Source organism: Microplitis demolitor, chromosome 2, assembly GCF_026212275.2.
Source record: "Microplitis demolitor isolate Queensland-Clemson2020A chromosome 2, iyMicDemo2.1a, whole genome shotgun sequence".
In the NCBI taxonomy this organism is placed as follows: domain Eukaryota; kingdom Metazoa; phylum Arthropoda; class Insecta; order Hymenoptera; family Braconidae; genus Microplitis; species Microplitis demolitor.
In genome coordinates this window covers 20511604-20539289 of record NC_068546.1, presented here as the reverse complement: position 1 = coordinate 20539289, position 27686 = coordinate 20511604, and the positions used below count along the sequence as shown (strand labels likewise).

Below are 27686 nucleotides of genomic sequence, written 5' to 3'. Positions count from 1 at the left end.
CCATGTATTTTTATAGACAGTACCTGTAATTTTCTATCTGTTGGGAATAACTCCACACAATACAGCTATTTTTTATTTTTAATGAAACTCTCTAGTAGGAAAAACCTAAAGAGTCTTGAGAAAATTTTTTTTATCACTTATGACTCATATGAGGATGAATGAGGATTTATATAACGACCCAATCTATGTGTTTTTATGAAGAGTTGCCTGAAACTTTTTTTCTGCTGGAAATAACTCAACACAATTCAAACATTTTTTGTTCATCACGATGGTCTCTAATAAGGGGAACTCCAAAAAGTCCCAATAAAAATTTTCAAAAATACCATTGACTATTTAATTCACTATGTGAAAAATCATGACTGATTTTTCAATATATTTAATTTACAGTACGCGTTCATACTTTAGTATCATATATTACCAAGCAATTGACTCAGCGATAATATTAAATATGAATAAATACTAACATCCATGACGAGATAAACGAGCCAGTAAAAATAAAATATCACGTTAATTTTACCTGGAAATATAAAGATAACAATATATGTACCTACTTTTTCATGAATTCCATGACGTAATTTTATAAAAATAATTTTGTCAACTCATGTTGCTTTGCTTTATAATAATAATTAAATACTCTAATAAATTAATCATAAAAAAAAATTTCTCGAAAAGAAAAAAAAAACTAAAAATTAAAAAAATATTCTACTACATTCCCACCCAAAAATATTATCAAAAAATACCCCTATGAAAAAAATTTATGTTAAAATATAGGAAATATATTAAATATACATTTCTATTATATTTTATATTCTTTATATCATCATACCGATATATTTTTTATAATTTTATATATGACATATCTTTCATATATATTCATACATGTATGAATGAAACAGACATCAGACAATTTTAAAATCATAAATAAATAGAGTAATTAATTAATAAAATAAAATTTAAAAAAAATACGCATTTAAAAAAATTTTAAATAAAAAAAGTGCATTTTTCATAATTATTATTTTTTTTTATCATTCACTCCATTTATTTATAATTTAAAAATTGTCTGATTTCTGCTACATTTAAACTCATGTACTTTTTATATATTCTAAGTTTACTCTAAATATATTTAACTTACATTTAAAATATATAAAATATATGCGAAAATCGGCCAAAAGTTGCCTGTTAATAATTTTCTTCTTGGGGGTGTGAATAACATATTTATAAAAATATATAATAAAATATAAAATCCTTGCACTGGCTTCAGGTAATAAAAATAATAACAATAAATATAAATTCAAATATCTTAACATTTATTAATAGAGTATAAAAACAAAAAAAGAATTGTTATCTTACAAATGACACGGGCAAACAATAAAATATGATAATAATCTAATATTTGTCCCGTATTAATAATTCTTATCATACAAATCACAATGAAAAATATATATAGAACCTACGTGCGGTGACATTGTCATCAATGCGCACGTCAAACTGCCGTGAGTTACGTCTCAATTAATAATAATATTACATATACATATATATTTCTACATATCTACATATATATAAATATATATTTATATATTCAAAAATGCCATTGGCGATTCATCATACGACCAAGCTCCGCACTTATCACTTTAGTCATTCTTGCACTATCTTTTGCTCATCAATAAATACTATCATTCTAGATCTAATTAATTATTATTATTCATTTCTTCATATATATATTAATAAATAAGTCTTCCATCAGGCAGCTTAGGACATACACTAATTTGGAATGAGGATTGAGATCTGCTTTAACGTTGGAATGTATTCGTTACGTACAAACCGACGTAATCCGATTTAAATCTCTTCATAATTTAAACTTTTTTTATTACACTGTAAATAATTGGGAGGCAATTCGGAGCGATTTGAATTTTATTCAAATTTAAATTTATTCCGCCAACCGGAATTTCAAATTTTTTACAAAAAATTACTCCGCAGACGGAGTAAATATGAAGATTTTTTTTCAACAGAGTGATCTTGATTTTATTTGAATTTAAATTCCTTCCGACACTCGGAGTTTTTTTTTAAAATACTCCGGATACGGAGTAAATATGACGTTTTTTTCAGCAAAGTGATGACGGATTTTATTTCCATCCGAATTCATTCCGTCACTCGGAGTTTCTTCAAAAAATTACTCCGGACACGGAGTAAATATGAAGATTTTTTTTCAACGGAGTAATTTGGATTTTATTTAAATCCGCATTCCGATTCGGAATTTAAATATTAAAATTCAAAATAAATTCCCCTTCCGAGTAAATTTCACTCCGAGAGAATTAAATAAATAAACAGTCATCCGGTCCATATTCACCCGGATTTAATCCACGTTCACTCCCGATATTTTTTACAGTATATTATTATTGTAATTATAAATAAAAATAAAATTATTTTGGTCATCATAAAATTTTCTATCTTCATCTTTGTCTTTATCTTTGTCTTAATCTTTGTCTTTGTCTTTGTTTATATTAAATAAATAAAAGTCATCTCTCATAAGCATTTTCTTGGTCTCAATTAGACACGTGGCAAGTGACATTTACGGGTCAAAATTAAATGGCACGTGTGCATAGAGGACATGAACACTTTGGGCACGCAGTCTTCTTGCGGATGCGTTTGTTGTTGATGTTGGTCTTACATCGTAACGACGATGGTGCCGCATTCCTACGATCGAGCTTGCCGTCGTCGGAGTATTACTTGGTTTGTTGTGGACATTTACGTGGATTGAACGATTACGTCCATGGACTTCAGCTCGTGCTGATGGATTTAATGACGTTGGTAGACTTGGTCGTGGTCGGTGATGACCAATCATATAGTCTCACCTTTGAAAATAAAATATTATCTCAGTTATATACTTATACATTTTTTAATTCCTATGAATGCTAATTTTTTTTTATTTTATTCTTTAAAAATTTAATAGATAATTTTTTTTTTTTTAATATTATTGTAATTTTTAGACGGATTTTTTTCGCTCGATTGCTTATAAATTGCTATGACTTATGACTTATGACATTTTAATACTTATGACATTTGTATGACCTTTAGAAATTACGAATTTTTTTTTTTTTGAAGCAGATGCATAATTAGCAATTTATTATTAATTATTAATTATTATTAATTTCAAGTATAAACAATTAAAAATTTTTTTAATTATGGAATTTTTCTTGATGTATTTATAAAAAAAAATCTCTTGTTTTTTTTTTTTTTTTTTACTAATTAATTATTAATTAATTATTTTTAATATAAATGAAAAAGAAAGAAAAAAAAATAATAATCTGGAGCAAAGTGGGCTGCGAAAAAAAAAATTTAGTGGGTTCATTAAACCCCTTAGCGCTTTTTGTTATCAGCAAATGAGTAATTCTTAAAAAAAATAAAAAAAATTAATAATCTGGAATTAATTTAATAAATAAAACACGAGTAAAGATAAAATAAATATTTAAAAAAATATCATAATCCTCTAGCAAAGTCTTTAACCCTACAGAGTAAAAAATATTGTGTTTCTGTGGGAAAAACGGTCCGTGTTAAATTTTTTATGTTGATTATTTTGTGTTAAATCAACACATTTCACAGTGTTACTTAAAAATTTTAAATCGATCTACTATTTAACACTTTAAAAGTGTTACTTGCTACGAAAATTGTAATTATCAAAATTTATTAAGAGTTACTTTAAAGTTAACACAAAATTTATGTTAAAAAGCCAATCGATAGTCATGGAAGAATTATTAAAAAAATGAAAGTGAAATGGACATTTTATAAATGTCAATTTAACTTAAAAATTTTAATTATTAATATATTAAATTTACCATTTACTAAAAGCTGGAATTTTTATCATACCAATAAAAAATATTTAGTTAAAATTTCGAATTATTTAATGTAATGTTAAAATTATTTTTTCGCCAAATAAAAATGTGGTTTTGTTTTTTCAAAAGAAATTTATTGATTTACTATTTGCAACTGGTATTAAATATCACGTGATTTTTTTAAAACCTTGACTCTAATAAAAAAATTATTTACTATCAAAAAATAGTTGATTGTTAAATAATAATTGTCATCACTGTTGATAATATCTTCATAATATATTAATTATATTTACTGAATATCCATGGTACAAAAATAAAATGTAAAAGTTAACATTTTTTTTGTCGCCACTGACATTTAAAAAGTCTTGAATTAACTTCTCGTATTACCCGAATTTTTTCTTGAGATTTAAACACAAATTTTGTGATCAAGTTCAACATAAATATTAAGTGGGCCGTTCCTCCTACCAAATTGTGTCAATTTTAACACAATATTTTTTACCGTGTGAAAAATTTTTTCTTGTTTTGATAAATTAAAAAATATGTCGAGCTGATAATTTAAGAATAAATAAACAGATTCATAAAAGCGATTAACAAATAATTACCTGGCATATGCAGGTGGTGGTGTAGGAGCAGTTGGCTGATCACTAGAAATTCCACTTGTCGCAGATCCGCTATTGGATACCGTAATCATCCCTGGTAAAATAGGGGAAATCCCACTGATACTAGCGCGAGTTGTTAATTGGCCTGGATTAAGTTTAATAGCGTCATCATAACTAGGCGGTGCATCAGCGACTGCTTCATAATCCGGTGGTTTTTGTCTTGCAACACTTGCTGGTTCTTCAACACTTATCACGTGAATCGGGTCGTCAATCTGTAAGCAAGTTATTGTTGAAATTGATAATTGCTAAAGTTATATTATGTTTAAAAACATAAAACTAGAAAGCGAACGGTAATAAGTATGAACAAATACATATATTTATGCATATATATATATGAGTTATTTTACTTCAACTTTGTACATTAAGTTACTCTTACTTTACTCTGTCTAGTAATTTAATGTATGAGTGTATGATTGGCTAAGAGAAAGAGGATAGAAGATAAAATAACAGAGTGCCCCTTGCGCGGTGACGAAATGCAATCATCGGCTTAAAACTCATATACTCTATATATCTATCTATATATATACATATTTAAATATATGCTAGACAGTATTATACAGACTGCACTTTAATATCTATAGTTTATTCTTAGACAAACGGTTGTAAGCTGCCCTTTGTCTTTTATAGATTCACTTTATTGCGTTATTAGAAAAAAAAAAAAAACACATTTATTTAGGTACAAAAGTATATATTTATAGATAACAATTACTATCTATTTATATAAATCAATATTCTATTTTCATATATATATTAATTTTTCTTTTATTTTTAGAAAAATTTTTTTTTTAATTTTTTACATAAAATTTTTCTTTGAATATTTTTCTCAAAAAAAAAAAAAAATATATATATATATATATATATATATATATATATATATATATATATATATATATATATATATATATATATATATATATATATATACAATATGCTTTAATGAAAAGTATAAAAAAAAGTTAGAGTAGACATTTATATAAAAAAAAGAAAAAATATGTAAATATGAAAAATTATTATATAAAGAAAAATATATGTATATGAAAATAGAATTGATTAATTTTTTTTATATATTTGTTAGAGGGTAGTTACCCCGGATCAATGAATGACTTAGTGAGAATCGACAATTCATATTAATATACACTTCTGTTACAAGTATATATATATATATATATATATATATATATAGAATGTAGGTTTATACTGGTAGTAGAATAGAGTACTGCTAGAATTTATTTATAGAAGTTTATTCTCGAATGAAGCTAGTGCAAGTACTTTAACAGAGGGTAAATTATAGCTATTGGTATATACAGTAATCGGTAAAACTCAATTCTATACATCTATATGGACTACTGAATACTGAGTAAAAGTTAAAACTTTGGTGTCGATGCACCGAGGTGAGACTCGCCCATTGTCGGATATTTTTAAATCACATCTACAGAATTATCCGCGGGTCGAAGCCCTCGTATCAAGGAAAAACAAAAATATTTTTATTTTAGTCAAGCTATTGTTTATATAAATTAAAAAAACATACAATATTTTTTTTATCAGAAAAAAAATTATTTTTATAAATTACAAAAATATATGAATCATGTGATATATTTTAGTTCATTTAGTATATAAAAAATATATTAGCATAATTATATGACATTGAAATTGACAGACGATCAACAATTTTCGGATTCATGTTCATTAAATCAGTTACAAAAAAAAAAAAATTAAAAATATGCACGTGTAGGAAATTCAAAAAACTATAGCTGCAATTTTTTAAAATATTTTTTTTTTATGATTTATTGTTTAAAAAAAAAATCCAAAAATTATTAGACGCCGGCTAACCAGTATCATAAAATTATTATTTTTTTTTTAAATTAAAAATGGCGTCACTCCACTTGCAATTTATACTGACCCATTACATTTGAACTATTGAATTAAATTAACTTCTGTAATTTTTAACAAGTTAAGCAAAAGTGAACTTAAAATAAAACTGCTAATAATTTATTATAATTAATTTAACTATTGTTATAAATTTAAAAAATTAAATTATATTTCGGTGTAAAAATGGCGCCCATCACTTGGAATTTTAATTGACCTATTATATGAAAATTATTGATCGAAATAACTTTTTATAAATTTTTCCAAGCCCAGTGAAAGTGAATTAAGAAAAATGTAATAAAATGAAGTAAAATAAAAATGTCGCACTTAAAATTTTTATTTAATTTATTAAATATTTGAATTGAATAAAAAACTTACTTGGACTGTACTATGATGATTAGGACCATGTGAACCGACGTTAGTCCTCGTAGGTGGCGCATGAAGCCAACAGCACATAGCAGCACATATTAAAAGTGCACCAGCAACAATACAAGCCACCCCGACGTATCTAACAGGCTCGACATAGTTTTCAGCAAGTCCTAGCCAATTAATAAGCGCACCAACGCACAGTAAAACCATTCCATACCGATAAGGTCGTTGTGAACGCCTCGATTCTTCGAGTGACATTTCTGAAATAATTATAATATTCAATAAACATACTATTATTTAATATTTGTATCAATAAAGTATACTGTGAAAAATTTCCAACAAATTTTACTATGGGCGTATTGTAACACCGGACCATAAGAAAACTGCTACAAAATTTACAAGTGTCCCATAGTAAACGGTATGCGCAGACGACACGATTGGGACCTATGCGCATACGTTTACTATGGGACACTTGTAAATTTTGTACCAGTTTTCTTATGGTCCGGGCTTACAATGCACCCATAGTAAAATTTAATGGGAATTTTTCACAGTGTACACTAAAAAACGGGGTAAGTCCAGGCGGTGTAAGTGTTAAATTTTAACACTTAAAGCGGTGTTAAAATAACACGCTGAAGGTGTAAAAAATATTTTCTTTACCAGTAGTAAAAAAATTTCTTGGTGTCCAAGTATTAAACTTTATGAGTATTTTTACTTACTCGCACTACAGATAAATATTATTTTTATTAATTAATTAAATTATTGGTAATTAAAATGGTGGGCGTGAAATTGTGTAGTTTTTAAATAAATTACGTATACGGAAGAAAAAAAATTGTGGAAACGGTTCCCATAATTTTATGAAATTTTTTCCTAGACCATTATAGGAACTACGACCATAAATTATGAGAGCAGTTTCTATAATTATAAGAATGCTTTCCATAATTATAGAAATAGTTCTTTTATTTATATACGGAAAGAAAATTATGGGAATGGTTCCCATAATTTTGTGAAATTTCATCCTATACCAGTATAGGAATGACGACCATAAATTATTGGAGCAGTTCCTATAATTATGGGAATGATACCCATACCATTATGGGAATATTTCCCACATTGGTATAGGAACTGTTTCTATAATATTATGTGAATGGTTCCCATAATGGTATAGGGATGGTTCCTATAATAGTATGGGCATGCCTTTACCATTATGGGAACCATTCCCATAATACATAGGAATACTTCCCATAATTTTTTTTCCGTGTAGAAATGGTTCCTATAATTATAGAAATATTTTCCATAATTTATAGGAATGTTTCCCATCACTAAAGGAACAGTTTATAATTATGAGAATGCTACCCATTGTATTATAGGAATGGCTCCTATAATTATATGGGAACAGTTCCCATAATGATATGGGAATGGTTCCCATAATGGTATAGGAACTATTCCCATATCATTATGGGAACAATTCCTATACCATTATAGAAACCATTTCCATAATGTATAGGAAAAGTTCCTATATTTATCTATCCATATATAACATAAATAATTATTAAAATAAGTACATATCAAATTTGAAATTTCCACCAGATAATATTTATTAAATAAATTCTTTTATTTTTTTTTTTATATATAATAAATTTTTTTTCTAATTTCCATTTGTGGATTTTTTTTTACACCGATTTAACACCACAAAATTACACCACCTACACCGATGTTATTTGATTTTAACACCACATGGTCTTAAATTGAGACCATTTTTAACACCACTCTTTTTACAGTGTATTAAACCTAATTTTTATTATCAATAAAATTATAAGATTTTATTTGAATTCAGGACACAGTGATTTGGTAATAGCAGGTCCGTTTGTGTGTTAGGGCCAGGCATTGAATAATGTGCCCTAGATGGACGCACCTCTAAGCTCGATAATGTTTTTTTTTCCACCCCTTGTCAGCTACTTCAAATCTAGTCTATTTTCGTATTGTGGTCATTCACTGCGGCTATTACCGTATTTACGTCGACAGACTTGGCCGTTCCACTTTCCCCGTTAACAACAATCGTATATATATATATATATATATATATATATATACGATAACGGGACAATCGTGACGTGAGAATTCATTATCGTAAAATCGATTTTTAAAAAAAATATTATTCATCGTCAATTGTCAATATTTTTTTTACGTAAATCAGAGCTTATTTTTTTAGAAATTAATACAAATTTTTTAATATATTTTTTTTTCAAAAGAAAAAAAATTTTTTGAAATATTTAAACGGGTGTTAAATTGCGAAATTAAACGTAACACGGTCGTGTTAGCAATCGATCGTAAAAGCAACTTAATTATTAATGATTCCTGTTATGTTGCAAACAACGCAAGTTTGCCTGGTTCGTGTATGTTTTGATGTTGCTGTTAATAATGCAGTGAAAGAAATATAAAAAAAGGAAATTATTAAACCCAGGTCACACTTTAAATTATGAATAAAATATTACTTTACGCTGCTCTGATTTTTCTAAAAAGAAAAAAAAAATCGATCAAACGATTTTTAAATTTTTGATACCGGGTTTATTTATTTAACAATTATTCGGCTCTAGGTATTTTAATTTTGTTTTATTTTTTTTTTAATACCGCAGTCTATTTTGTATATAATGTCAGGTATTCGTTAAAGTATCGCGTGTAATATATAGTCGCGTGTGACACTTAAATTTTTTATACATACACGCTACCGATTTATGACACGCATGTAAAATGTTTGTAATTATAATATTTTCAATTTATTTTATTTTTAATTGTAAGGAAGTAATTTTTAACGGCAAAAATCACATTTCAGGAAATCAATACTGCTAACAATAATAATAAAAATAAAAATGACAATAATATATATTATTAAGAGAATAAAGAAAATTTTGTTCCAGACATGTCTATGTGGTAAAATAAGTAAATGTTTTTAAATTTGGTATCATTAGAAAGGTCTTGACTTGAATTTGTGTCTTCTCATGGTTTCAACTTTTTTTTTATTGCCAAGTATCGAGATTAATCAATTAATATATATTATTCAAATAAAATTTGAATTTCGCGGGAAAAAAAATTGTATTTATTTTTTAAATAAATTAATATTTTAATTATTCTGTCACTGAATATACCTGAATATATATAATTAAGAGAAAATGAAAAAATTTTAGTCTATGCAATGTCTTCTATGATAATAAAAATTAAAAAAAGTTAATTTGGTGTCAGTAGTAAAAGATATACTTATTAGACAACTAATAAAAAAAAATTTGACCATGTAAATTTTTTAAAAAATTCCCATGATTATACAATTATTAAAATCATTAAGTTTGCAAGTTAATAATAAGATTTGTCTTATTAAATTTTAAATAATAAAAATAAACAAAAGATTCTAGAGTTAATTTAAAAGTAAAGGTTTTAATAAACAGTTAGATTCAAACCATATTTTTAAATTTGGTAGTAATACTAGGGGAATCCCCCTAGTAACTGTAGGTTACTCAGAATAATAATAATAATAATAACAATAATAACAATAACAATAAGATTAATAATAATAATAATAATAATAATAATAATAATAATAATAATAATAATAATAATAATAATAATAATAATAATAATAATAATAATAATAATAATAAGATTAATAATAGTAATAATAATAAAAATAATAATAATAATAATAATAATAATAATAATAATAATAATAATAATAATAACAATAAGATTAATAACAATAAGATTAATAATAGTAATAATAATAAAAATAATAATAATAATAATAATAATAATAATAATAATAACAATAAGATTAATAATAGTAATAATAATAAAAATAATAATAATAATAATAATAATAATAATAATAATAATAATAATAATAATAATAATAATAATAAGATTAATAATAGTAATAATAATAAAAATAATAATAATAATAATAATAATAATAATAATAACAATAAGATTAATAACAATAAGATTAATAATAGTAATAATAAGATTAATAATAGTAATAATAATAAAAATAATAATAATAATAATAATAATAATAATAACAATAAGATTAATAATAGTAATAATAATAAAAATAATAATAATAATAATAATAATAATAATAATAATAATAATAATAATAATAATAATAATAATAATAATAATAATAATAATAATAAGATTAATAATAATAATAATAATAATAATAATAATAATAATAATAATAATAATAATAATAATAATAATAATAATAATAATAATAATAATAATAATAATAATAATAATAATAATTTTTGTGTTAAAGGAATAACGGCTTTACTGATCTGCTTAATTGACAAATCATTTTTTAGAATCTACATATGAGTTATTACATGTAGGCTAATAATGCTAAAATGCATTCTTTTAAATGCGAACTGTAATACAATACATTAATTATATAGATTCTAATAATTATTAAACGTGGTAATATTATAAATACGGTTCCGGCCCGAATATACTTGCTGGGCTCATCAGTAAAGTTGATGCAAGTATATTCTACTTTAGACCATTTAAATGATGTTAAAAAAAATGACTGTGAATTCTGCATATGATGATGGAACAGCAAGTATTCCAAGCTTGCTATCATAATTTGAAAGAATTCATTAAATTAATATAGCTTCTTATAATTCTTTTTTTTGTGACTATAGAGGATATTTAACTTTGGGGCGAAACTATATTTATACACTGAGAGTAAAAAAAATTAAATTCAAGTAAACATATTTACTTGACTCATAATACTAAAAGCAATAAGAAATTTACTACATCGAAGTATAATATTTTTTATTTTTAAACAACTGAATTCAAAATTTTAATTCTGTTATATTCTGTCGAATTTTGCAAAACAGAATTCAAATGAATTGAAAATTTGAATTTAAATTAAATAGAATAAAACCGATTTAAAAATTTCAAATTCGTTTTAATTCGGATTCAGAACCAGAAATCGGATAATTATTTTCGAATTAATCAGAATTAAACCGAATAAAATTATTTAAATTCATTTTAATTTAGACAAATTCTGGTTTTCCTGCCGAATTATACAGAATTCATTTTTAAGTTAGGTACCGAGTTAACAGAATTTATCTGAATTAAATAGAATTGAAAATTTAATTCTGTTTAATTCGATCGAATTTAGTTGTTTAATCAGGGCTGCTTCAATTTACTCATACATTTTTACTACATTTAAGAATATATTTTCTTGGCACTATTTCAGTAAACTAATACTTGAATTAAGGAATTTTACTTAAAAATATACTTTTTTCTCTCAGCGTAATATTAAAATCCTTGATAATTTGAATCTGTTCAATTAGTACATGGTATTACACATGTAATAACTCATATGTAGTTTAAATTCTAAAAAATAATTTGTCAATTAAGCAGATCAGTAAAGCCGTCATTCTTTTAACACAAAATAAAAAAGTAAAGTCACCGTAAAAATTAATAATAATAATAATAAATTATTATTATAATTTATTTTTACTTGAATAATAAATACTAAATTATATGAAATTTTTTATTATGAATGAAAATTTAAATAACAATCATTGTCACACTTATTTAAAGTTAAACAATTTTTAAAACTTAAGTAATTTTTTTTTTACGGAACAAATAAATAAAATAATTATTGTTTACGCTTTCTAGAACAAAAAAAGTGACAAATTATATTTATTATTTCCTCTCAATACTCTTAAAAATATATATTATACATTTAAACTCTTTCTCCTACACAAAAAAACCTAATAAATGAAACAAGATGTCTGGTATGCCTGAATCATGACCATGAAATCATTTACTGTGAAGGATTCTCTGTAAATTTACTTACGTAAATCTTGTTGTACTTGCACAGCAAATAAATAATAAATAAATAAAATATAAAGTATAATACACTTATTAATAGAACAGCAATAAGTTTACGTTCAAAGGAATATATATTTTTTTTTAATATTCAAATAATTATGTAAGCAACGACTTGGTACTTAAAACTGATAAAATGTACTAAATTACTTACTCGGGGTCTTGTCATAAATTATTTAATAGAACAACCGAGAAATTGATAACATAGAAGTAAAGTATATTGATAAGTTATCAAAAACTTAATGCGTGGTTCACAATAAAATATATTTAATTTTAATGTTTTTTTATTTTTTCAATAATTAATCTCTTAAAATATTTATCAAGTAAATATTTATTACTATTAATTATTTATAGCAGTATCTGTTTCTCATAAATTATTAACATCATTAATATTACAAGTAAATAATGAGCAATTTAAAAAAAAAAAAATATATCATTTTTATTTACAAATAAATTTAAAATTTTTCATGCTTATAAATCTTCTAACATAAGTACAAATAACTTTCTCTTTAATTGTAAATAAAAGTGTATACAGAAAAAATTTCTTTTTTAAATTTTCAAATATTTAAAGTAAAATAAATAAAAAAAAATTACGACTCAAAATTTTAAACTTTCTGTAAATGACGGGCGAATAAATTTATCTCGGTCATTCACATAATTTATTTACCTTTCATGAACAGGAATGTAAATTATAAGAGGATTACAATTCTATTATTTAAAGATAACAAACATCGTATGTTTACTTGATAAAATTTATTGATTTATATTGATCGATAATACACGACACTATACGATATTTATTTATTTATTATAATTTATGAGCCGAAAAATCATAATTTGAATAATGATCCTGGTTAATGGACAATTAATAATTTTCGGATTTTGAAATATTTTTTTTTTTATAATTTATCACTTTGAATAAATTTCAAAACTTATTAGTCGGTTAACTTCAGTATCATTGAAATCATTAGACAATTAACAATTTTCGGATTTTTTTTCAACCTATTAATTACAAAAAAAAAAAAAAAAAAAAAAATATGCACATGTAGAAAATTTAAAAAACTACAAATGCAATTTTTCAAAATATTTTTTTTTATAATTTATCGCTTTGAAAAAAACATTTAAAATTTATTAGATGGCGGCTAACTTCAGAATCATATTTGAATAATTTAAAATTACCGCCTTTTATGTTAATATTTAAAAAATATAATTTAGCGCCAAATCAACAGAGTTAATTTTAAAAAATAAATAAATATTAATTACACGGGATTAAGTGCTACTGTATCATTAATTTTGATAAAATAAATAAGTGTAATCCTCAATCTCAATAACATTAAGACTCAATAAATTCTCTAAAGATCGTAGTATTAAATACCGCGTAACCTTCACCTGGTTACGCATGGGCGTAAACATATCAGCGTTCATCATATTAACATTATTAAATCCTACGATCTGTTATAAATTTCGGTATCACGTCATCTGCATAAAAATAAAGTTAATTATCCCGAAAATAAATTATAATTTAAAAATTACGTTCTTAAAATTTTTTCACATGGTCAAATTCAAAATTAAATTAAAAAATTTTCATAACTTTTTTTTATTCTAAATTAAAATAAAAAAAGGAGGTAATTTGAAACCGCATACTAATCAAGGTCATGTAGACATGCACTTTTTTTTTTTATTTTTATTAACCATTTGCACCATCGATCGTCCAACATCGTGCGAACGGGGTTGCGTTATGAGAATTTACTGGTGACCATTTAAGGACACGTATGAAGATGTAACAAAGATAAATAAATATACAAATATATTCATGGTTTACTTGTATACACATATATGTATGTTAAAATAATTATAATAAATTAACAATAGTTAATTACAGCACTTAACTTTATTTAAAAAATTTAAAAATTCAAATTTTATGAAAATTTAATATTATTGTTTTTATGTAAAACAATTGTATTCTCATTTACTACCATTATGTTGGTAATTTTCATATTTATAATTGTTAAAAAAAAATACCAAGGACACCAAGAAGAAAAAGGAATCATTACTATATATATTTATATGTAAACAGTAAATTAAAAAAATTTATTCAATTAAAGATTTAAAATTCAAATTTTTTAGTCAATGACAAAATAATTATAATTTATATATACATATACATATATTTATTTATAAAATTAATTATCTAAACTTACCTGTATTGTAAGGGTTCGATGAATTAGACAGTTTGAAAGTTTAAAGTCCTGGTTTATTGCACAAATTTAAAAATTATTGAAAGTAAAGATAAAATTTAAACTTTTAATTGACAATAACTTTTCTCTTGTAATTTTATAAACGTAATTATCACAAGACTTAAAGTTAATAAAAATTTTTTTGTAAAAAACAAAAAAAGTTATAATAAAAATGAATCAATTGAAATAAACAACTAACGCTTGTTATTTAAGAGAACGCCGTGCGAGCGTTGCTCCTACGGCGGACTACGCGCGACTGTTGGCTGATACGTCGTTACAGTCTTTACTTTACTCAACTTTATATTGTACAGTTTGTATAGAGAGTAAGTAAAGCCCGCGCAATACCTCTTACTGTAAGACAAGACTAGAGGCTCATCGGAAACTTCACTAAGGTCTAATTTTATTCTAATGTGTGTATGTACGTCGATGACGTAAATTTATATGACTAGTAGTTAGAGTTGTCATAGTAAGACATGTGAGGGTGTACGGAAATAGGAAACCCCAAAAAATATGACATATATGAGGTAAATGACCCAGCCGTCTCAGATTTTGACCTTTCAAATTTACGAATATTTAAATATTTAAATTTCGCGGGGGATGTTTTTATCGGGATTACGTCATTCATATCTGGTATTTAGTGATTATGAGAATTTTTTTAATTGTAATTTATGTGAATTAGTGTTGTAATGTCAAATTAATTATTAATATAGAGCAACTTTGGTTTCGTTTAAATAAAATTTTATATTGTATAGAAAAAAAGTTCGGGTGAAGCTTAAGTTGCATTAGCGAAATTTGAATGTAATTAAATTTTTAATTAAATATGAGTACGTGTCGATGTTATTTTTAAATTTAGGGTAATTATTTTTTAATTGTGAGTAGAGAACTAATATTTTACTTGACTAATCAATGCAAATAGTACTAAACTTGGTGAGTAATTGTGTAGTAAGCTGGTTTAATGACAGCTGATAAAAAAAGAGGGAAATAAATAGATGACGTATTTTTAAGACGTCATGGTGAGTTCATTCTCGGAGAATCTTTAGAATGTTCCTGAATTTTGTTGGTTTCGGTGGGAGGAATGCGTCGTTTTGGTATAAGCAGACGTCGACGTCACGTTCAACTCAAAGTCGTAGGGCCCAGAAATTTACGGGACTTGTAGTATAGTTGATGCTCACTAATGATAAATATGAGATCAATTGCTAAAAATATTATTGAAAAATACGTCATATAAATATCAGGAAATACGTCTTATAAATACGTCATATAAATATTAAATGCGTCATTAGATAGTCATATAAATTAAATATATCAAAAATTTTTGTATTCTGTTTAAATAAAATAAAAAAATTTTTTTGAATTTTAAAGGAAAATTTTTTATCGAAAATTGAATTTTCTTAAAAAAAAAAAAAACCAAGTGTTTTCCATAATTTCGATCAAAAAGTTATAAAACTCGAAAGCCTGAGATCAAATAAAATTTCATGTGAAAATTTTTTTTTTTTAATTAAAAAAAATATTTCGATGAAAAATTGCATTTAAAAAAAAAATGAAATATTATGGTCGTAATTTAAATGCAAAAAAATTTATGACTTGAAAATTTAACGTCATGCTTTTAATTATTTAAAAAAAAGTCTGATTACCATTGAATATATATATATACCTTATATTTGTCTATTCTGATGAATTATTTTGTTTTTTTATTTGTGAGCATTAAAAATAATTACTCATAAAATTTCCTTGATAATTTTTTCGTGTAAAATTTAAATATTTATTTCCACAATAAAATATTTAAAATAATTATATATAATTATAAAATTTCATACAATAAAATTAAATGAGATAATAATTTTAAAAAAACCTGTAATATAATTTTCGGCAAAAAAAAAAAACATAACTAAGATTTGATGATTAAAATAAATGACTGAAAAATTTAACGCTACTTTAACAGTTTAATCATTTATTTAATCAACTGTACTGAGTCTCAAGTACTTAATCCATAATTGTTTTGCTACAAGAAGCTAATGAACGAGCCACTTGTCACGTACATGTTTATTATCAAAAGTATATACGTCTATCTTATAATAATAACTGAGTATTAAGAAAAAAAGTTGTGCGATTTAATAAATTATTTATTATAAAACTTTTTCTCCACTTAAACAACAGATAAATTACTGTTGTCTCTACAATTTAATTATTAAGAAATGGATAAAAATTACCGCGACTGCTGATTAAGTATCTCTGGGAATTGCAATAGATTATTAAACTTATGTATCAAAATACGTCAGCAGTGTTATGATTCACAGAAAACTTTTATTCGTTAGTCGCTAATTTAATTGTTTAAAAAAAAAAATGATATCATTGCAGTGATAAAAATTTTTTAATGTTTAATTTTAAAATTCGCTGTAGTTTGAAATAAATATAAATGAAACTAACTGGTTAGAATATTCCTTTCTCCTCGATTTTATTTTATAATAAGTTGAAGGTTGTCGAGTTTTTGATTACAAGGAAGTAATGACGGTGATTCTGTTTGACAGATTGACAATTACTACTTATTTTTAAATAAATAAATATATTATTCTCCTATATATGTTACTTAATTAATTTAAATTAATTCTATTGAATAAAAACTACGAGGATATTAAAAAAAAAAAAATTGTTATTCAACAAAATATTGTTTGTAAAAAAACATTTATTTAATAGTGAAGTCGTTTTACTGTTATTGGTAATAAAAAAAAATATTTTATATTTTTTATTTCAATTGCCCTTATCTACTTGTAAAAGATAATTTTTATATTAATTACCTTTTAAGTTAGAAACATTATTTTTAAAACTAGCTGATAATGTTTTATTGAAAATAATACTCAGTGATATATTTTATTGTGTTATATATTTATCAGATTATCATCATTTTTTTTATTATTTATTTACTTATTGATAAACTGAGAGAACAATTGATATGAAATATTAATAAATGATTAGAGATAAATATCGAAAACAAATAAAATTATAAAATCATCATATTTTTTAAAATTCGACTCTAATATTTTTTTTATCAACAGATAAGATTTTATTAAAATACATTTTATGAAACCAAAGTGCAATTTAATCGAAAAAAATCAAATGAAACTTCCTAGCGGATCCAAATTATGGTAAATTACCGCAAATTACCACAATATGCTGCGTTTTACGGTATAATACGGTAAATTACAGCAATTTGTGATGAAATGCGACGATCTATGAGGTAAAAGTCGGTAATTTACAGTATCTTGCAGTAAATTACCGCAAATGCGGTGATTTACCTTCCAATACAGCATTTTATGTAAAAAAAAAAATACCGCAATGTTACCGTAAACTTCTCGGTAAAATACTGTATTTTTGCCATAAAATACCACGGTATTGCCGCAAACTTACGAGGCATTGTCGAAATTTGACCGTAAACGGGATATTTATCGTAAATGTATCGAGTATTTATCATCAATGACCACAAATTTCTGTAAATCGCCGTATTTTACCGCACAACGTCGTATTTTACAGTAAAATACCGTATTTATGGTAATTCTGGGTACTGTAAATTACGGTAAATTACAAAAATTGCTGTAATTTACCGTAATTCGGATTCACTAGGGTTTGACAAATATTAAATTTTAAGTAATTTTTAATAATATCAGAATAAAATTAAATTAAAATTAAATCAGTCTTTGTTAAAATTACGATGTCGGCTGGTAAAAAAAAATAACCTACATAGTAAATTCAAAAATTGACGCTAATGAAAGTCTAGTCCACGATTACGATGTTAACATTGTAAATTTTAATGGAATTTCCTTTCTGTGTAGATTATAGTATTATAATAATGCATAGAACTTCGTTCTTAATTTTGTGTTTAGAAGTTTGAGAAAAATCTTGGACAAAAATTACTATAGTTTCAAATTGTCATCATACAAAATTCAATATGGAAAATTTAGCTTTAGGATAAATTAATACCAAGCCGGCTATCATGATTTAAGTCATATGTGTTAAGTATCATAAGTATCATCGGAGGTGATAACTTCGTCTCGAGTACGCCAACGGACTCATCAGCAAAGTTGAGGTACTCTACGCTAGACTATCGCTCTACTAGTACGGCCGGAGGTAAAAAACTGTTGCGAACATCGGTGCGATAGCCCAGTCGTAAGTGAAGGCCGATAGTAATCTGGCCCGATGTATTGACTTGTATATTATTCTATGACAGTGATCATATAACTGAAGTATGTTACACTAAAAAATCGAGAGTGAATTCGAAGTGACGGATTTTATTTATATCCGGATTTACTCCGCGATTTTTTTACAGTGAAAATTAAACTGATCAGAGTTGAAAATTTATTTTGTAAACTTTATAAAGACCTTTCACACTTGCGCCTCTCTTACATAAATGAATAATTACATTGTTTTTAACTTTTAATTATTTATTATGTGAATTTGATATTAAAAAAAATTTATCTTGACTATTTTTAAACCAAGCCACTAGTAATTTTTATTTTATCTCCCTGTTTTTTTCCAACCCACCGTAAAAATTAACTGATAATTGAATTGTTTTTTTAGGCATTATGATTATTAAAATAAAAAAATTGAAAATACAAAATCTTCGACGCTTTTTTTTTTTTTTTTTTAATAAAAATAAACTATTAAATTTATTACCTTGGGTTAAATAGTCATTCAATTATTAAAGGTTTTATTATTTTGAAATAATGTCCTCGATCGCCCACAAATTGCGCTATCTCACCGCATAAGTAACACATCAGTCTCATTATTTATTTATAGTTATTATTTATTATTATTGCAAAAATTTAAATAAAATATATAAGAGCAGTTTACCATGTAAGAGATATAATTAAAAAGCATTAGAAAATTTTAATTAATAAATTAAAAATTATTTAAAACTTGTCCTTTAATTTATACTACGGTAGTAAAAAGTTAAACTGCGATCATCAATGATTCCGTCGAGACTGAGAAAAGATCAATGACCGATTCCCGCTTACTACACGATGCTCTAATGATTAACTTGCATCCGTAAAATTGATTCTATCTTTTTTGTATTTTTAATTCAACTCTTCATTGCTTCTTCATTTATATTTTAATTTTCTGTCCGTTATTCAAATTTTTTAAAATAAACTGCAGGTAATTTGCTGCTGACATTTAAAAAATTTCATAAATTCTATTCCTATCGTACGAATTATTTAAATTTTTTTCAAATAGCATTGGTTTTATTAATTTCAAATATTATAAACTCGATTTATTTTTACTACCGCTGCCATTTTTTTTTCTTATTAATTATCTCGAAATTAATTGACGCGAATAATATTTGTAGCAATTCGAATAATTTTCTGGTATAGAAAACTGATTAACTTTTAGGTAAAGAGATCAACCCATGTAAAAAAAATTAATTCAAAAGAAATTTCAAAAAAATTCGACATCCTGAACTTCTAACTTGAGACAGTTTAGAACTAAGTGAAACTTTTCTTAAACTTTTTAATTTTTATAGTAAAATAAAAGGTTTCTCTATGGGTATGTTCAAATTTTTGGTAAAAAAAAAAAAAAAACGTCTTTAGAAAACATGTCTCAAAATGTACTTTACTACATTTTACCCTTGTTCTGAAAAATTTTTCTGTAGAAACCGAAATCCCTATAAAAGTCAAAAAATTTCTAAATTAAAATTTTTTAACTTTTTCGAAACGGGGATAAAATAGTAAAAATACGTTTTAAAAAATAAGTTATAAAAATTTTCTTTTTGACTCAAAATTCTAACATATAAAGTCGTAGATAAACTTTTTTTTTTACTATAAAAAGTACAAAATTTTAAAAAAAGTCCCGCTTGAAGTTCTAATTTGTCTCAAATTTAGATGGTCTACAGGTCAAACTTATTTGAACCTTTTTGTAACGAGTTTTTTTTTATGGGAGTAGATTACTTCAATTAAAAAAAAAAAAATATGATTTTTAAAATCTTTTGAAAATGGAATTTAATTATTAGCAAAAGAAACTTTAAAACCTAAATTTTGAGTGAATGATATTTGAATATTTATCAGCTAATTAAGGTAAAAGACATAGTATCCGATCACTATGTATTTGTATATCTATATTTAGTAAAATTGAGTAAATATAGATATTGAAATATATGAGTGATCGAGTACTAGTTCCCTGATCGGGTACACGGAAACAAATGATGCTCAAAGTTTTAATAGTTTGTAGTTTATTTTTGACTTGAAATTAGTATATTTGATACTAATATCAAACCAGGATCATTATATATATTACAAAATGGCTAATATTTATATTAAAATTTGATACACTTTAAAGAGCAAAATTTGTAATTTCGTATATTAAAATTAATATGAAAAAGAATCGATAAATTGGTATCTACAGTTATTACTATTCAAATAAACATAAAAAAATTTTAAAAATGAGGAACCGAAAAGTTAGTAAACGTACATATTAATATATAAAGATCTAGTATACGAATTTTTCATTTTATTATTTACCACTTATTCGATATATGTATATAATAAATTAATTTATCATAACGAATAAATAATTTATTATATTAATTATTAGTCAATGGAATAGAATTTATAAAATAAGAGTTGAAAATTTCCGGTATTTTTATGAGCAAAAAATCAGTATCTAGTATACTAATTTTTCATTTTATCATTTACCACTTATTCGATTTATGTATATTGTAAATTAATTTATAATGATGAATAAATGATATTTTAAGCTAATAATTGATCAGTGATATCGAATTTATAAAATAAAAGTTTGTAACTTTTGCAATTTTCGGCTGGAAAACTCAGTATCTAAGATACCAATTCTTAATTTGACCAATCATTACTTTCTAATAGATTATGCAATAAATTAATTAACTTTCAGTAATAAGTCACGTATTATACCTAAAAGTAATAATATTTATTTACTTTTTGAAATAATTGATAGTAGTTTTTAGGAATCTACAAAAATTAGTAAGCTTCTTTGCATTAAGCACGTAATAGTATTAAATATTGATAACAGATTCCACTTTTGACTATTATTTATTAATTTTTAATATTTTATTTTTTCCGTGTACTGGGTCTTCTACCATAATAACCAAATATTATTTTAACAAATTATTAAATAATTAATTTATCTATTTAATAATAAATGAACAAAAACTATGAGTATTTATGATAACAGTATTTACTATAAAAAATAATAAAAGTTGAAATTTATTGACGTTTCTTTCCGGACAATTATTGTTGACAACAGACTATTCAAACAGGTGTAATAAATATATAATAATAATAATAATAATAATAATAATACTAATAAGTGATCGGCGCCGTCTGAGATTATATTGTTGATAAATAAATATTATTTGCGCTGTAATCATTTTTAGATTTTATTCAATAGCTTGTATAGAATTATATACCCAACTTAAATAAACGAATGTTAATTTTTTATATTTTTGTGTACATAAGATGACTCTTAAATTAAATATTAACATTCCGTTAAATAAATACTGGCTAAGGTCATTATTATTTTTATTTTAATAAAAGAAAAAACAATGACTAAAAGTAGAAAACCGTTTAATTTAAATTCCCTAAATCAATGCGCGGGAAATTTTTTCGTAAAATTAATTTAGTAATTTTTGTTTAAATTATTGATTATTAGTTTTGTTAATTAAACCACTTGTTTATATTTATTGTTGAATGATAGTAAAATATTTTACATATTTTTTTTACTTTATTTTAAAAATAAATAAAACTTCGTTCGTGGAAATAAATTTTTTTTAAAGAGAATTATTTAAATAATTGTGCAAATTTATTTAGCAATATAAATATATACACACACACATATATATATATATATATATATATATATATATATATATATATATTCAGAGGAATTTAAATATCAGCATTATAAATTTATTCTTTTAATTAGACTTGATTAAATATATCATATATTTTTTTAAGTAAATTTATTTTAATAATTTCAGTAAGCGAAATTTAGTTTTGTCTAATCGATGGTCTGTTTTATTTGTACATTGTAGATTTGTTATTTCGAAGTAATATCGTGATAATATTTTTTTTTTTTAATGCGTCAATTGAGTGGAAAATAATAAACTTCTTATTTATTTATTTTTTTGTTAAATAAATAATATAACAATTTTTTTTTCTCAAAGGTACTGGTTTCTTGAAGAAAACGTATTTTTTTTTACTTTAAATCGGAAGAATGAAAAAAAAATTTATGGTAAAATTTTATTTACTTTTTTTTAGAATACCTGAGAGTTTAGATAAAAAAATTATTACTTTACTAGGTGACATAAATGAATGAGACAAACTTTGAATGAGATTAAATAAATTATAAATGTGTCTGTGAGAAAGTTCCATTGAGCATTGAAGAGAAAATATAATCGGTTTTAGTAAAAATTTACGCACCTCCATCGGTAAATGAATATTTTTATTTAAAATTTTTTGAACCCGTTGAGAAAATAAATTTTTTTAAACGTCAACGGATTATTCATCAGGATTTGAGTCTAATTGAATTTCAAATGTAATGAGACTTATTTGCAAGTTATCAAAAGTAAAATTAAATCTTGAGAATTGAAAATTTAATTTTTTTAATACATAAGCTACTTAGCTGATCACTTGGAACATTCACGCTTATCAATCTCCATAAATCTCTTTCATGGTCAACTCATTCGCATCAGATAATCTGCTCGATGAATTTCATAAATTCAAATATTAAATAAACAAATTTATCGTTTTAACAACGAGCTACCAATTGAAGACTAAAAAATTCAATGTAAGATACGTTGCACTCAATTAATTCAGGGTAGCCACAAAGAAATGATTTTAAAACTCCCTATTTTCCGGTTTTACAGTAAACCTTTTCACATTTTTCCCTGATTCAGAAATTTTATTCGTAGGATTTTTAATCAAAGTTTTAGTTTTCATTGTCATTAATTAAATCTGATGATTAAATCATGCGAGAAACCAAAAAAAGTCAATAAAATAAATTAATATGGCGGACTTTTGGTTATTCGATGTTAAAAATATGTAAGTTAAAATATTTAATAAGAAATTTAATGAGTAAAATAAATTAAAAATACACTAGTCACAAAAATTAGGGATGTTAAAAAAATTGTAAATTTTTAAGTGATTTCCCCAGGTTGTAATTCGGAGGAAAATGCTCGTACAACAAAAACAAAGAAGGCAAATTGTAGCTTCAAGTGTCTAGTTTTCTGATTTGGTCTTAAAATTTTTTTATTATACACAATTCCGGAGTAATCAAAAATCAATCATAATTATCGAAAAAATTGATTGAAGCCCGTAGACCGTTTTTAAGACGAGCAAAAATTTGCACAATTTTTTTTTCGATGATTTTCTCAGGATTACTCCGGACCCGTGCATAATAAAAAATTTAAAGACCAGATCAGAAAACTAGACACGAAGCTACAATTTGACTTTTTTGTTTTTGTTGTGCAACCATTTTCCTTCCAGTTACAACCTGCGGAAAATCATTTAAAAATTTTCAATTTTTTTTATATTTCCTAATTTTTGTGACTAATGAATTATTGAAAATTTTTTTAATTTTGATCTGCTGCAATTAATTCCTGATACTTTTCGAAATTCCCTGAAATTTCCATACTTTCCGGTTGCCTTAAATTCCCTGATAATTCCCAATATTCCGGTTTGTGGCCAGTCTATAATTTTTTGCAGCCAATTTAAAAAGTTGTTTTATAAAATTCGTTAGAATTTCATAAAATTTTAATTGTTTTAATTTTCAAAGGATCAAAAATCGGGCCATGGTCATTTACTTTTTTACGGGGATAAAATATAGAAGCAATCAAATATCAATTACTCTAATTTCGCCTAAGGAAGTGTTTTGTCAAAAAAAAAAGTATAAGACGTTAAATAAATGCAAGTCTGATTATTTATCACAGTGATATTAAAAAAAATACATTTTTAAAAACTGAACAATTAAAATATAAATAATTATGCGTTAATTATTTTATATATTTACATATATAAAATTATAAGTATACTTTTAAACTTCTTTGGTTTAAAAAAAAGAAATCAGTTTATTTTTTAAGTCAGTAAAGATTTATCAATTACTTTTTTCTGTTTTATATAACGATATATATATGTATATATAATATATGTATATAACTGTACATTATTTACACATGTTGCAAAAAGACGTTAATTATTAATTGCTGCTCCTTGATGTTTATTTATATTTAAATTACTTACGCTTCTAAAGCGACAGGCTCGCGGTCTTTTTTCCGCTCTGAATAAAAAAAAAATTAAAAATGAATTAAAAAATAAAAACTCCTTAAAAAATATAAAAACGTATACGAACCTTTTGGTTTTTCAAGTCGATCCTCCGGAACATCTGGCAACGAAACATCCTGAGGAACTTCCGGTACCAATTCCTTGACTTCATCAGCAATAAGAGCGTCAAGTTCTGCTTCGACTTGACCTTCATCCTCATCAGTAAGTTGTCCCATGAGTAAATCATCCAGCTCACGTTGCTTTTCTACACCGTCACGTGTCTCGTCCATTACTTTTTCAATCTCGCCAATCGAGAGGATCTCATGCAGCTTTTTCAATGCCGTGTTACCGATTTTAAGCCCATCAAGAACCTTGGCTTCAACTTGAGCGAACTCAAGATCATGGACCATTCGCTCTAAGTTCTCTAGTTGGCTGTCAGTGTTTGACAAAACTTGTTCTTGGAATTTTTTCTTACGCAGAAGTGATAGCGCTCGTCTAAAAGATAATTTCGGTGATTTAGATTTTTTAAAAAATTACTTACCGTTGATATCAATTGAAAAATAAATAAAATTTGGAAAACAAATTTCGTAAAATCTTCATGTTAATTTTATAATTCAAATTTTTTATTTTTTGAGCTAAAATTTATTTAAAAAATTTCGTTTGACTTGAAATTGTCTTTTTTTAATAAACGCTTAAATTTTTTTTTAATTAATTGGTAAAACTTTGATAAGTTTATGACAGTTGAGCCATTGAAAATTTTTAAAAAATGGGAGAGGGGGGAGCACTGTCTGATAATATCCTTGAAATAATTATAAACAATAAAACTTACTCTTTACGTCCACTTTGAATTAATTTTTTAGCGAGCTCACGATCTTTTTCAATATTCTGTTCAATTCTTTTTTGGTAATGTTTTATTTTATCTCTCGCCTGTTTCAGTTGCTATAAAAATAATTCACGTATTAATCGGTGACACTTAAAATTATAATTTTTATTCAACGTTTTAGTTATATAGGTTATAAATAATATATAGTAAATAATAATAATTACCAAGACAGCTTTGTCTTGTTCGGTGACACGACTCACTGGTTTCTTCTTAGAGAAAAATAACCCCATTGTTTTTTATTTACACTTTTTTTAAATTAATAAAATATATATCTATTTACTACTAAATTAAAATAAAATCTGTGCTTGTCACGTCAAAATAATAATAAAGAAGTTAATGGTCGTGTTCGAAATATGGCACCACGATAAATATGGTTGCTCATGCGCACTTGTGGTGTTCGTAACGACCTTTTAATTATAATTTTAAAATAAGTAAATAGTTTTTTTTTTTATTAATTTGGCCCATTAATAAAAATGCGAAGGATTAAGTTGATAATTTTCAAAAGTATTTTTGAAAAATACTTTATTTTAAAAATTTATAAAACTCCTATGGATGCATACGAAATACACTGCGAGCAGCTGTAGTGTGGTACATTTCCGAATGCACTCTTATTAATTATTCATATTACTTGCACGGTAAATTTAAATATTTGAAAAATAAATTATTAGAAATTGGAGAAAACTTAAAATTGTACGTTAAAATAAAATGGCGGCAGAATATAATAGAAAAATATTTAAAAAATTAAAAAAAAAAAACACTTGAGTGTTTGAACAAACCTTGGTGGAGAAATAATATGCAGAAGGGTATCCTAATACACTTGGAGATTTGATTTAAATTGGTCCAAGTGTATTTCAGCTAAAAAAACTTCACTTAACTGCTATTTCCCACCAGACGATGCCAGATGATTTTGCTCAGGAACTTGGAAGTTATCAGCATCAGAAATCCGCAACACTTTACACTAGCACTGAACACTCAACACTCAACGACATCACAGACACTTTGCACAATTTAAATTTTACAAACACTACACATTTAAATTAAACAATTACTATGAGCAATAAATTTTATGGATAATTCCGCGAATTCACTGCAATACTATGCTTCAATTTAAACGTAAGGAAAGATCTAGACTACTACTGCCGTTGTCGATGATACTGACTGACGCTATTGGACCGCCAGTTGATACACATCAATCGATTTTGTGATTCTCTCGCCCTCCTCTCTAACAAGAATTTGAACACTGAGAACGACAATGCGCAGTAGCGCCAACGGCGCGAAATTTCAAAAGTAAAATTTAATAATTTTAATGACATTTATTTGTGTCAATAATTAAATTAATTAGACTAGAAAATATATTCGAATTTTCATTTTTTATCCATTTTTATTATTACTTGCACGGTAAATTTAAATATTTGAAAAATAAATTATTAGAAATTGGACAAAACTTAAAATTGTACGTTAAAACAAAATGGCGGCAGAATATAATAGAAAAATATTTAAAAAATTAAAAAAAAAAAACACTTGAGTGTTTGAACAAACCTTGGTGGGGAAATAATATGCAGAAGGGTATCCTAATACACTTGGAGATTTGATTTAAATTGCTCCAAGTGTATTTCAGCTAAAAAAACTTCACTTAACTGCTATTTCCCACCAGACGATGCCAGATG

The 27686-nt window shown here is 24.8% G+C and overlaps 2 protein-coding genes across 2 annotated transcripts; both read right to left on the bottom strand.

Moving 5' to 3' along the window:
• Positions 1–1286: 1286 nt before the first annotated feature.
• On the bottom strand, positions 1287–15239 carry LOC103577657 (uncharacterized). The gene is made up of 4 exons (XM_014444558.2): positions 14821–15239; positions 6734–6984; positions 4433–4701; positions 1287–2852 (listed from the first exon to the last, which is right to left on the bottom strand). The coding sequence occupies exons 2-4, from the start codon at positions 6980–6982 to the stop codon at positions 2849–2851; spliced, it is 522 nt and encodes a 173-aa protein (XP_014300044.1). The 5' UTR covers positions 6983–6984; positions 14821–15239; the 3' UTR covers positions 1287–2848.
• A 9632-nt stretch (positions 15240–24871) lies between these two features.
• On the bottom strand, positions 24872–26356 carry LOC103575146 (charged multivesicular body protein 6). Its single transcript, XM_008554802.2, has 4 exons — positions 26184–26356; positions 25966–26075; positions 25225–25631; positions 24872–25152 (listed from the first exon to the last, which is right to left on the bottom strand). Exons 1-4 carry the CDS (start codon positions 26247–26249, stop codon positions 25112–25114), a joined length of 624 nt encoding a protein of 207 aa, XP_008553024.1. The 5' UTR covers positions 26250–26356; the 3' UTR covers positions 24872–25111.
• Between the last annotated feature and the right edge of the window lie 1330 nt (positions 26357–27686).